General features: G+C 44.4%; 1 protein-coding gene across 1 annotated transcript in view; it reads left to right on the top strand.

The window, feature by feature from the left end:
* The first annotated feature begins 2,845 nt into the window (after positions 1–2,845).
* The window catches only part of LOC138862695 (ionotropic receptor 21a-like), an 18,320-nt gene continuing 8,665 nt past the window's right edge, over positions 2,846–12,500 (top strand). Inside the window, exons 1-7 of the mRNA XM_070125504.1 lie at positions 2,846–2,939; positions 6,826–6,975; positions 7,476–7,559; positions 8,340–8,494; positions 8,795–8,921; positions 9,430–9,546; positions 11,575–11,683. Coding sequence (XP_069981605.1) covers positions 2,847–2,939; positions 6,826–6,975; positions 7,476–7,559; positions 8,340–8,494; positions 8,795–8,921; positions 9,430–9,546; positions 11,575–11,683 — 835 coding nt within the window. The 5' untranslated portion in view covers position 2,846. The remainder of the gene's footprint in view (positions 2,940–6,825; positions 6,976–7,475; positions 7,560–8,339; positions 8,495–8,794; positions 8,922–9,429; positions 9,547–11,574; positions 11,684–12,500) is intronic.

Here is a 12,500-nt window from a genome sequence, read left to right as displayed (position 1 = left end):
TACTCTTTCTCAAGACAGGAGTGCTACATTTAACCTCCTGAGTATTACAGCAATTATACTGATAACTTTGTTAACGTCAAAACCAATTAACGATGCTAAACAAAGTAATTCAACAGCATCACTTAATCCTATTAGTGATTACTTTTATGGATGAAATTTAAAATGATGAAATGAGTGAAAGCAAAAATATTTTTCTTATAAATCCGATATCTAATATTCGCTAATATCCCGTTGACAGAGGAGTTACGTTCCGACCAGTTTCTAAGCATAAATCACTATCCCAGTCACATGCATGAATCATAATGAATATCTACGCAATAAATGCAATTGACCAGTTTTGATTATATATCTCCTTCGGAACTGCATCTGACCTGTTGAATACATGTTGCACTGTCATCACCATTCTTACTTTTTCTACCTGAATGAAGAGTGTTCAAGAGCATACAATATCATTCATTACACGTTAAATAAGGTATAAATAAAAGCGCAAACAAGAGTCGTCCAAGTGCATTTAATTTTACGGTTTTCATATTTAAGAATTGAAAACAGGTATAAATAAAAATGTGTAATTTTACAGTGCAAGAGATGTATTTGATGCTTATCAGTGTTATGTTTTCCAAAACATACTTCATTTATTCTCAGCCATATCTTTTCTTCGACTCATAGAACATAACATACACATAACTGTATATACTTATCATGTTTACATATTATGTCACACACACACACACACACACACACACACACACACACACACACACACACACACACACACACATATATATATATATATATATATATATATATATATATATATATATATATATATATATATATATATATATATATATATATATATATATATATATATATATATATATATATATATATATAGATGGGGGAAGGGTTAGATATACAAATTCACACATAAATCGAAATTTGTGACAAGGTCTCCAGTCACGACTCATAATCTCATATTTACCAGTTAACCTTTCACTACCAAAGTCTAATTACGGTTCCCTGTCATCGGCCAATCACTCTTTTCCGCGAGGTGAAGGATGGCTCATTCGGGGTGTCAGTCAACGCAGATTTTATTTCCATTTCGTATCTGATTGCCACGCGCCCTTTCCTGGCTCATTGTGGTCTGTCAGTCTGATCGCCGCTGTAGTTGGGTTTCGGGGTAAATTTCCTGTACGAGTCGATGTATATGTACAATTCATGTAAGTATTTACTGCATGCATGCATATATACATATGTCAATATATACATATATACACATACATACATACATACATACATATATATATATATATATATATATATATATATATATATATATACATACATGCATATATATATATATATATATATATATATATATATATATATATATATATATATATATATATATATATACATATCCATGAATATATATATATATATATATATATATATATATATATATATATATATATATATATATATATATATATATGTGTGTGTGTGTGTGTGTGTGTGTGTGTGTGTGTGTGTGTGTGTGTGTGTGTGTGTGTGTGTATGTGTGTGTGTGGTTGTGTGTGTGTGTGTGTATGTAACTATATACATATATATATGTGTGTGCGTGTGTATATATTCATATATATACATATATACACATATACACACTTATATATATGTGTGAGTGTGTGTGTACTTATATATATGCATGCACACACACACACACACACACACACACACACACACACACACACACACACACACACACACACACACACACACATTAAGAAAAAAAAAAAAAAAAAAAAAAATATATATATATATATATATATATATACATATATATATATATATATATATATATATATATATATATATATATATATATATATATATATACATAAACACATATATGTGTGTGCATAAATAAAGAAAAAGACAGAAAGACAGAAAGCGAGGACATGTTTCAATCTGGATATGCATATACATTGAAATATATATATATATATATATATATATATATATATATATATATATATATATATATATATATATATATATATATATATATATATATATATATATATATATATATATCCATATACATTCATACGCATTTTTACATACTATGTGCGTGTGTCTTCGTCCAAATCGCCCCCATAATCCCACTGTCATTCTTATAACAGCGTCTCATCAAGCTTGGAAAATTCAAGCCAGTTAATTGAACTAATTACATTTCAAATCAGCTGATCTCAATCACGGTATTTCCAAAAAATCAGAGAGAGGTTTAAAAGTCACATGAGTGAATATAAAGCAAGGACATCAGTCACAAATCTATAAAAAAGAAAGAAAGAAAGGAAGAAATAAAAACTATAAAAAAGGTAGAGAAAGAAAAAACAGACGACATGAGACGGGTTGTCTAAATCGGAAATAATAATCTCAACACTCTACTTATGGGAAGAAATGCAATGCCATCAGCCAGTGTTTCGAAGTCCCTCCTCACGACAGCATGTACAGGTTGAGCTAACTCGTTTTTTTTTCGTTTTTACGAGTTTTTGATTTGTCTTTGTTAGAATATTGCGAGGAGTGATTGTAATACTATTGACTTTGCTGCTTAAGGCTGCTTTACAATTATTTTTTCTTAACATTATTACTATCGTATTTTGTCCCTGTAAATGGTGACTTTTTTATCTGCATGTCCGTAGTTTCTAATGTAAAAGTATTTAGATACAGATTTTTGTGTATTTCATTTTCCCCTAGAGATTGTTCCATAGCCGCAAAAGTATTTAATCAACAATTGACTGCATAATCAATTTAATTCACGAAGTAATGTCTGTTTTTTCAGTGCAATGTTTGGGCCATCGGTCGTGCTACTGATTGGACTGAGTGCAATGGTAGCAAGCCTGGGACCACGGCGCCAGACCTCGGTTTGGGATGTGCAGGTGACTTTTCTTCCCATTTTTTGTGAAGTATCTTTAAATTAATTTTAAAGGCAAGGGGTCAAAATCTAGGGGGCGGATAATATAGGCCTATTTAAAGTTAGTCATGTAGAGCTAATACGGATTGCAGAATATGTCTACTTAATCCCCCTTTCCTAAAGGGAAAACCGGGGGTCGCGGACGTATCGGAGGTTTAAAAAAGTGTCGTGGGTGTAAATGAAGAAACCCACCGTATACGACCTCCTCTCACCCCTTGGTGTCGACCCTCCCCCAACCCCTTGGTGTCGACCCTCCCCTAACCCCTTGGTGTCGACCCTCCCCCAACCCTCGGTACCGACCCTCCCCTAACCCCTTGGTGTCGACCCTCCCCTAACCCCTTGGTGTCGACCCTCCCCTAACCCCTTGGTACCGACCCTCCCCTAACCCCTTGCTGTCGACCCTCCCCTAACCCCTTGGTGTCGACCCTCCCCTAACCCCTTGGTGTCGACCCTCCCCTAACCCCTTGGTGTCGACCCTCCCCTAGCCCCTTGGTGCCGACCCTCCCCTAACCCCTTGGTGTCGACCCTCCCCTAACCCCTTGGTGTCGACCCTCCCCTAACTCCTTGGTACCGACCCTCCCCTAACCCCTTGGTGTCGACCCTCCCCTAACCCCTTGGTGTCGACCCTCCCCTAACCCCTTGGTGTCGACCCTCCCCTAACCCCTTGGTACCGACCCTCCCCTAACCCCTTGGTGTCGACCCTCCCCTAACCCTCGGTACCGACCCTCCCCTAACCCCTTGGTGTCGACCCTCCCCCAACCCCTCGGTACCGACCCTCCCCTAACCCCTTGGTGTCGACCCTCCCCTAACCCCTTGGTGTCGACCCTCCCCCAACCCTCGGTACCGACCCTCCCCTAACCCCTTGGTGTCGACCCTCCCCTAACCCCTTGGTGTCGACCCTCCCCTAACCCCTTGGTACCGACCCTCCCCTAACCCCTTGCTGTCGACCCTCCCCTAACCCCTTGGTGTCGACCCTCCCCTAACCCCTTGGTACCGACCCTCCCCTAACCCCTTGGTGTCGACCCTCCCCTAACCCCTTGGTACCGACCCTCCCCTAACCCCTTGGTGTCGACCCTCCCCTAACCCCTTGGTGTCGACCCTCCCCTAACCCCTTGGTGTCGACCCTCCCCTAACCCCTTGGTACCGACCCTCCCCTAACCCCTTGGTGTCGACCCTCCCCTAACCCCTTGGTGTCGACCCTCCCCCAACCCCTTGGTACCGACCCTCCCCTAACCCCTTGGTGTCGACCCTCCCCTAACCCCTTGGTGTCGACCCTCCCCTAACCCCTTGGTACCGACCCTCCCCTAACCCCTTGCTGTCGACCCTCCCCTAACCCCTTGGTGTCGACCCTCCCCTAACCCCTTGGTACCGACCCTCCCCTAACCCCTTGGTGTCGACCCTCCCCTAACCCCTTAGTACCGACCCTCCCCTAACCCCTTGGTGTCGACCCTCCCGTAACCCCTTGGTGTCGACCCTCCCCTAACCCCTTGGTACCGACCCTCCCCTAACTCCTTGGTGTCGATCCTCCCCTAACCCCTTGGTGTCGACCCTCCCCTAACCCCTTGGTGTCGACCTTCCCCTAACCCCTTGGTACCGACCCTCCCCTAACCCCTTGGTGTCGACCCTCCCCTAACCCCTTGGTGTCGACCCTCCCCCAACCCCTTGGTACCGACCTTCCCCTAACCCCTTGGTGTCGACCCTCCCCTAACCCCTTGGTGTCGACCCTCCCCTAACCCCTTGGTGTCGACCCTCCCCTAACCCCTTGGCGTCGACCCTCCCCTAACCCCTTGGTACCTCCCCTCCCCTAACCCCTTGGTACCGACCCTCCCCTAACCCCTTGGTACCGACCCTCCCCTAACCCCTCGGTACCGACCCTCCCCTAACCCCTTGGTGTCGACCCTCCCCTAACCCCTCGGTACCGACCCTCCCCTAACCCCTTGGTGTCGACCCTCCCCTAACCCCTTGGCGTCGACCCTCCCCTAACCCCTTGGTACCGACCCTCCCCTAACCCCTTCCGGTCGACCCTCCCCTAACCCCTTGGTGTCGACCCTCCCCTAACCCCTTGGTACCGACCCTCCCCTAACCCCTTGCTGTCGACCCTCCCCTAACCCCTTGGTGTCGACCCTCCCCTAACCCCTTGGTACCGACCCTCCCCTCACCCCTTGGTGTCGACCCTCCCCTAACCCCTTGGTGTCGACCCTCCCCTAACCCCTTGGTACCGACCCTCCCCTAACCCCTTGGTGTCGACCCTCCCCTAACCCCTTGGTGTCGACCCTCCCCTAACCCCTTGGTACCGACACTCCCCTAACCCCTTGGTGTCGACCCTCCCCTAACCCCTTGGTGTCGACCCTCCCCTAACCCCTTGGTGTCGACCCTCCCCTAACCCCTTGGCGTCGACCCTCCCCTAACCCCTTGGTGTCGACCCTCCCCTAACCCCTTGGCGTCGACCCTCCCCTAACCCCTTGGTGTCGACCCTCCCCTACCCCCTTGGTGTCGACCCTCCCCTAACCCCTTGGTGTCGACCCTCCCCTAACCCCTTGGTGTCGACCCTCCCCTAACCCCTTGGTGTCGACCCTCCCCTAACCCCTTGGTGTCGACCCTCCTCTCACCCCTTGGTGTCGACCCTCCCCTAACCGCTTGGTGTCGACCCTCCCCTAACCCCTTGGCGTCGACCCTCCCCTAACCCCTTGGCGTCGACCCTCCCCTAACCCCTTGGTGTCGACCCTCCCCTAACCCCTTGGTGTCGACCCTCCCCTAACCCCTTGGTGTCGACCCTCCCCCAACCCCTTGGCGTCGACCCTCCCCTAACCCCTTGGTGTCGACCTTCCCCTAACCCCTTGGCGTCGACCCTCCCCTAACCCCTTGGTGTCGACCCTCCCCTATCCCCTTGGTACCGACCCTCCCCTAACCCCTTGGCGTCGGCCCTCCCCCCACCCCCTGGTGTCGCCCCTCCCCTAACCCCTTGGTACCTAACCTCGCCTAACCCCTTGGTGTTGCCCCTCCCCTAACCCCTTGGCATCGACCCTCCCCTAACCCCTTGGCGTCGACCCTCCCCTAACGCCTTGGCGTCGACCCTCCCCTAACCCCTTGGTGTCGACCCTCCCCTAACCCCTTGGTGTTGACCCTCCCCTAACCCCTTGGCGTCGCCCCTCCCCTTACCCCCTGGCGTCGACCCTCCCCCAACCCCTTGGTGTCGACCTTCCCCTAACCCCTTGGCGTCGACCCTCCCCTAACCCCTTGGTGTCGACCCTCCCCTAACCCCTTGGTACCTCCCCTCCCCTAACCCCTTGGTACCGACACTCACCTAACCCCTTGGTACCTACCCTCCCCTAACCCCTTGGTGTCGACCCTCCCCTAACCCCTTGGTACCGACACTCCCCTAACCCCTTGGCGTCGACCCTCCCCCAACCCCTTGGTACCGACCCTCCCCTAACCCCTTGGCGTCGACCCTCCCCTAACCCCTTGGTGTCGACCCTCCCCTAACCCCCTGGCGCCCCCCCTCCCCTACCCCCCTGGCGTGGACCCTCCCCTAACCCCTTGGTGTCGACCCTCCCCTAACCCCTTGGTACCTCCCCTCCCCTAACCCCTTGGTACCGACACTCCCCTAACCCCTTGGTACCTACCCTCCCCTAACCCCTTGGTGTCGACCCTCCCCTAACCCCTTGGTACCTACCCTCCCCTAACCCCTTCGTGTCCACCCTCCCCTAACCCCTTGGTACCTACCCTCCCCTAACCCCTTGGTGTCGACCCTCCCCTAACCCCTTGGTACCTACCCTCCCCTAACCCCTTGGTGTCGACCCTCCCCTAACCCCTTGGTACCTACCCTCCTAACCCCTCGGTGTCGACCCCAGGCGAGCTCGGCAAAGAACGCGCTCGACCGGCTGGCGGAGGAACAGTTCGGCGGGTGCTCGTTCGTCATCCTCTCGACCGACGATCCCTTTTCCGCGGACGTCACCCTGCGCCTTGTCGACCTCATGGTGGAGCGCCGGCTACTGTACCAGGTGGGCGTGGCTTTGGGTAATGCAGTAACACTTATGGAAGGAGGAGAGGCGTCGGAGGGTCATGGGAGGTTGGATAAATATCTACGGAGAGACATCTTTGTAATAGGCCTGCATGGGATATTCTGATTTCTATGCCAAAAGCGTTTGTTATATCAACCTTGATTGTGCAGTGTTAAACCTAAAAAAAAAAAAAAAAAAAAAAAAAAAAAAAAAAAAAAAAAAAAAAAAAAAAAAAAAAAAAAAAAAAAAAAATATATATATATATATATATATATATATATATATATATATATATATATATATATATATATATATATATATATATATATAAACGACAGGGGAAATCTACTTGTAAAAAAGGACATAATGTATTTCTTTTCTTTTAAGTAGCTGTGACCTTCAGCCAAATATCCATATTGTAAAGTCAAAGGCGCCTCTCTCGAAATTTTGACCACGACTGCAATAATGAGTAGGCAGACATAACCGTTTCGTTTACACAGGTGTCGGTAATGACTCTCGGTGGTCAGAGTTGGAAACCACTTTGGAGGCCGACGAACTGTGATATCTACATCATCATTGCTCAGGTAGGCTTTAACACTCTCTCTCTCTGTCTGTCTGTCTGTCTGTCTGTCTGTCTCTCTCTCTCTCTCTCTCTCTCTCTCTCTCTCTCTCTCTCTCTCTCTTTCTTTCTTTCTTTCTTTCTTTCTCTTTCTTTCTTTCTTTCTTTCTTTCTCTCTCTCTCTCTCTCTCTCTCTCTCTCTCTCTCTCTCTCTCTCTCTCTCTCTCGCTCTCGCTCTCGCTCTCGCTCTCGCTCTCGCTCTCGCTCGCTCTCTCTCTCTCTCTCTCTCTCTCTCTCTCTCTCTCTCTCTCTCTCTCTCTCTCTCTCTCTCTCTCTCTCTCTCTCTCTCTCTCTCTCTCCCTTTTCATCATTCTTTCCTAACACATCATGTTCACCGATTTGTCTAGTAACACTTGTCTTCACCATCATTCTTTTCTACATACTCCCAAACATGTCTAGTCTATATCAATACACAAACGTTTTATCTTCAGAAATGTCTTATTAGTCTGTTCCTTTCAGCGCCACTCGAAACAGACATAAACAGAGGCTACACAGGATAAGATTATCATATTACAAAAGGAGACATGGTGATCATTGACCATTGACACACTACATAGACACTGAAAATTATAGTCATATATTAATTCACATTAGGAAAAACCACCAGATAAAAAAACAACAACACATAAATAATATCAACGCCAAGAAATTCACTAAACGAAAAATAAGCAAAAACCAAAAATTCCAAACCGCACTCGCACACCGCATATATCCTGGATAAACAGAGGCTCTTTCGAACTCCCAGGACCTGGTCTTGCTCAAGGACTTCCTGGACGCAGACGACGACGCTTGGGACTGGCGGGGTCGCTACGTCTTCCTCTCCCAGTCCAGCAAGTTCGATCTTCAGCGCATAGCAGTTATGTACAAGCTTCAAAAGACTGTTGATGTCTTGTTTTTCTTGTGAGTCTTTTTCGGTTGTATAATTGTGTCTTTTTATAGTATTTTTTTCGTCTGTCTCTGTCCAAAGATCTGTTTATTCATCACTGTTTAAATCAGTTTCTATATTTATGTCATTATCTATATCTGAATCTCTCCATCAATCCTCTGTTTGTGTATATCTACGAATCTAACAACATATGCTTGCGTACATGGCTGTCTCTGCGTTTGTGTATAAATATCTACATGAATTCAACCATAGTATTATTTACGAGTTATCATTATTCACACCAAGAATAAGAAAATTTATATGCTCCTTGGCAGGCCTGGTCGCACTGAAAACGAACTTACCTTGTACACGCATCAGCTGTATAGTGAAGAAACCATCAAGTTCCTAAATGTATGGAGACACGGCGAACCAGTCACCCTCGTGGACGTGTTTCCTGATAAGGTAAAAAGCAAAGTGATACAGAATCTGCAAGTGCATTTATTTGTCTGCCCACATGTCTGTCAGTCATTTTCCCTCTCTCTTGTCCATTGCATTGGTGTCGCCATGGATATTTACGTATCTATCGACTTGTTAATAGCATACTAATATACATCACGGTATCTCTACAATTGAGGGAGAGAGAGAGAGAGAGAGAGAGAGAGAGAGAGAGAGAGAGAGAGAGAGAGAGAGAGAGAGAGAGAGAGAGAGAGAGAGAGAGAGAGAGAGAGAGAGAGAGAGAGAGAGAGAGAGAGAGAGATTGTGAGAGGGAGGGAGGGAGGGAGGGAGAAGAGAGAGAGAGAAATATATAATCACCATCGAGTATATTTTGCACAATGTTTCTCTAAATAAGCTTATCTTCATCCTTCTTTCTCACCTCCTCAAATCAGGGGAGAAAATTTAGAAGCCAAACCTAAAAGTGAAAACTGAACAACGTATGAATTCCTTTATTAATCACAGTTTTTTTTCACAGTTACGCGACCTCAAGGGACGAGAACTGCGTGTGTTTACGTTCAACCACGCTCCCTCCGTTTTCTCAGACGTGGACAAAGACGGCTTTTTGCATAACGTGTCGGGTATCGATATCAGGGTGAGGACTTGAGGTAGAAAGTATGATGTAAGGATTGTGATGCTAGTTTGTGTAATTTTATGTTGTTTCAATGTTAAATTTGTAAATACTGCAATGTTTTTTTCTCTCTCACTCACTCTTAGAACTCTCTCTCTCTCTCTCTCACTTACTCACTCTCTCTCACACTCACGCACACACTCACTCACTCACTCACTCACTCTCGCTCAGTCTCACCCACTCACTCACTTACTCACTCTATCTATCTATCTGACACACACACGTCACTGATCTTAGAAAAAAGACTGGAATGAGCAACCCTTTGTTCTTCCAAAATTCTTGAAGCCCGCGAAGTTTGGTGGTCGCAATCTATGGGGCTGCTAAAAACTTATTTTCTGTATTGGCTGTAAGATAAACCCAATTGCAATGTTTATGGCTATACTAACCATACGTGCTCTGATATGACAGGTGGGTATTCATCAGAAAAGGTAACATTTTACTAGTACGATTTTTTTCTCTCTAATTCTCATTAGATTGTACTTTTGTCGGTAACACGGTTCCATTTATCCTATAAGACATATAGTTCTACTTATATCTAGAAGCACTTCCTGTCTTGTTTCTTTTATACATCAAACATAATTGTTAAATCAGGCTTGGAAAAGGAATTACAGTTTTAAGATATGCAAAGCTTAATATCTATCAAAAAATCATTACAACTGGTAGAAAATTTATCATCCACAAACTAGATTTACTTAAATATAAAATAACATTTTCAAAATCCTGATTTCATTTTCATCTGCGGATGTAGAGAGGAAGGTAAATACAGGAAAAAATTGCTCTGTCGCTCTGTTCTGTCATCCTTTATACCTCTGATCCTTGATTCCTTATTTCGATTTCTCAGCAACCTGACCTTCTCTAGCCTCGCTCTCGACGCGCGCGCGATCCAAGGCGTCGCAAGACTCTCCTCCCAAAGAGACTCCTCTCTGCCTGTTCTCAGTCTGCCATACAGCCAGGAAATCAACTCTCTCCTTCCCCCTTCACCCTCTCTGTGTATATTCACCTTTCGCCAGGTGAACAGCCTCCGCCGCAACCTGACCCACATCCATGTTATAAATACAATTCTGATGAGGCCGGTGCTAGTCACATCAAGTATTTCACAGCACACATACGTTGTATCCAAGGAACGCATGAACAACACACTTATCTGCCATCGACAGACACCGCTGTTGTTCACGTTTGCAAGCTGTTGCACAATTTCAACCTCAACGGCATTTTCTTTTCGTACATCCTCAGGTCCGATACCCTTTTTCATTGACCTTGTTACCTCTGTTCTTGTTATATACCTTCTTCCCCTCTATCCCTTCAGAGCTGTAAAGGAAATCTAGCAGGATGTTTTAAACTAATGGCTCATTTTCAGTAAACCTAGTTTGTGGACAGCGGGTTTTTCTACAATTATATCAATGCAGTTTGCGTTTTGCTATTCACATTTACAGCATTGTTTGATGGCTTCTGCTGATAGGACAAGTTGCAATTCCTTCAACCTAATTCGAAGAATGGTCTTAAAATGTTAGTGTTGCTATTTCATACGGTAGTAATATAAGGTTGAAAGCCTTAGTGTCAATAAGCATAGGTAAAAAGATTCTTATGGGTTTAGTGTTTAGTTTTTAGTTTAATCTGTCTTGTTTCTGCTCATTTACATTTGAAATCCGATAAGAATATATTCTGTATATTCAGATATCTCCTATCACCAGAGTTTTTTTTTTTTTTTTTTTTTTTTTTTTTTTTTTTTTTTTTTTTTTTTTTTTACACTACAGCCTCCCTAAACCAATTTCAGATTGAGTTTAACTATCGTTCGGCCTCCTTGACTTTTTGCATTTGCCAAATGGTCGCCAGTTCGATTGGTTGGCTTCATAATTGGACATAGTTCCTTGACTTTTTTGTATGTATATTTTTTTAGATCATTGAAACAAAGGTACACACTGTTCAGAACAAAATAAACATTATTTTTCCCAATGATTTTGTATATAGAGAGTAAAGGAAAGAACATTTCAGGTGGTACAGGCGATAGGAAGATCGCTGAATTTCACACCAGTGTTCCAACATCCAGGACCTGCTCGCTGGGGTACCATTCTGCCCAACGGTACTCACACAGGCATGGTCGGTAAGGGAAATATGTATAAAACGTAGACATTTTTAAAAACAAAGAGAACTCAAATCGCACTTATAATCAAGGTACTAGAATAGGTAGAACCACTTCCATATACCCTTCTGAACCCAAAAATGAGAATGATCTAGAGGTTGCCTACTGTTACTTGTAGCATGGAACACTGATCATCGATAAAAAGATAATTTCAGTTTTACTCCTGGAAATTGTAATATCAATTAAAATACAATAATAATTATTCAATTTGCTACGTCTGGTATCTCACGGCGCATCCTCATGGGCTAAAGGAAATGGTGCTATTTAGCTCTCTCCTGTTTTCAGTCCTGTCAATTTATGCAATATACTACGGTCAGCGAATGCTCAGAATTTTTTCGTTGAAAACACTTTCAGCCCTCGTGACATCTGCAGTGAAATGTGCAAAGATGTGGGGCTTAATCCTAAGTACCTTGGTTATAGTTCTATTCGAAAGGGTTGACAATTACTGACACTGAATTTAAACTCCTATTTGCTCAAACTCGGTTTAATCGATTATCTTCCCAAGAAAGTAATGATATTCAGACCAATATTAATTACTGACAATTTAACATTGTTAATTAGGCGGAAATGGCAATGGGACGCAAGGAAAGGTAGAAAACGATTTAAAGAAAAAAGTAGTTACAACACGTACATTCCACAAGGACTGCGTGTGTCTGTGCAGACTGTTATGCTTCATAATTTACAGAGAAACGTATACTGTAGATATTTTTGTTATTGAATGACTTATCCCAATGGAAACTTTATAAAATAACTAATAAGCAGATAATTACTACTGCTG

This window comes from Penaeus vannamei, chromosome 9 (genome assembly GCF_042767895.1).
Source record: "Penaeus vannamei isolate JL-2024 chromosome 9, ASM4276789v1, whole genome shotgun sequence".
In the NCBI taxonomy this organism is placed as follows: domain Eukaryota; kingdom Metazoa; phylum Arthropoda; class Malacostraca; order Decapoda; family Penaeidae; genus Penaeus; species Penaeus vannamei.
The sequence above is the reverse complement of the archived record's forward strand: the minus strand, read 5'-3'. Positions and strand labels throughout refer to the sequence as shown.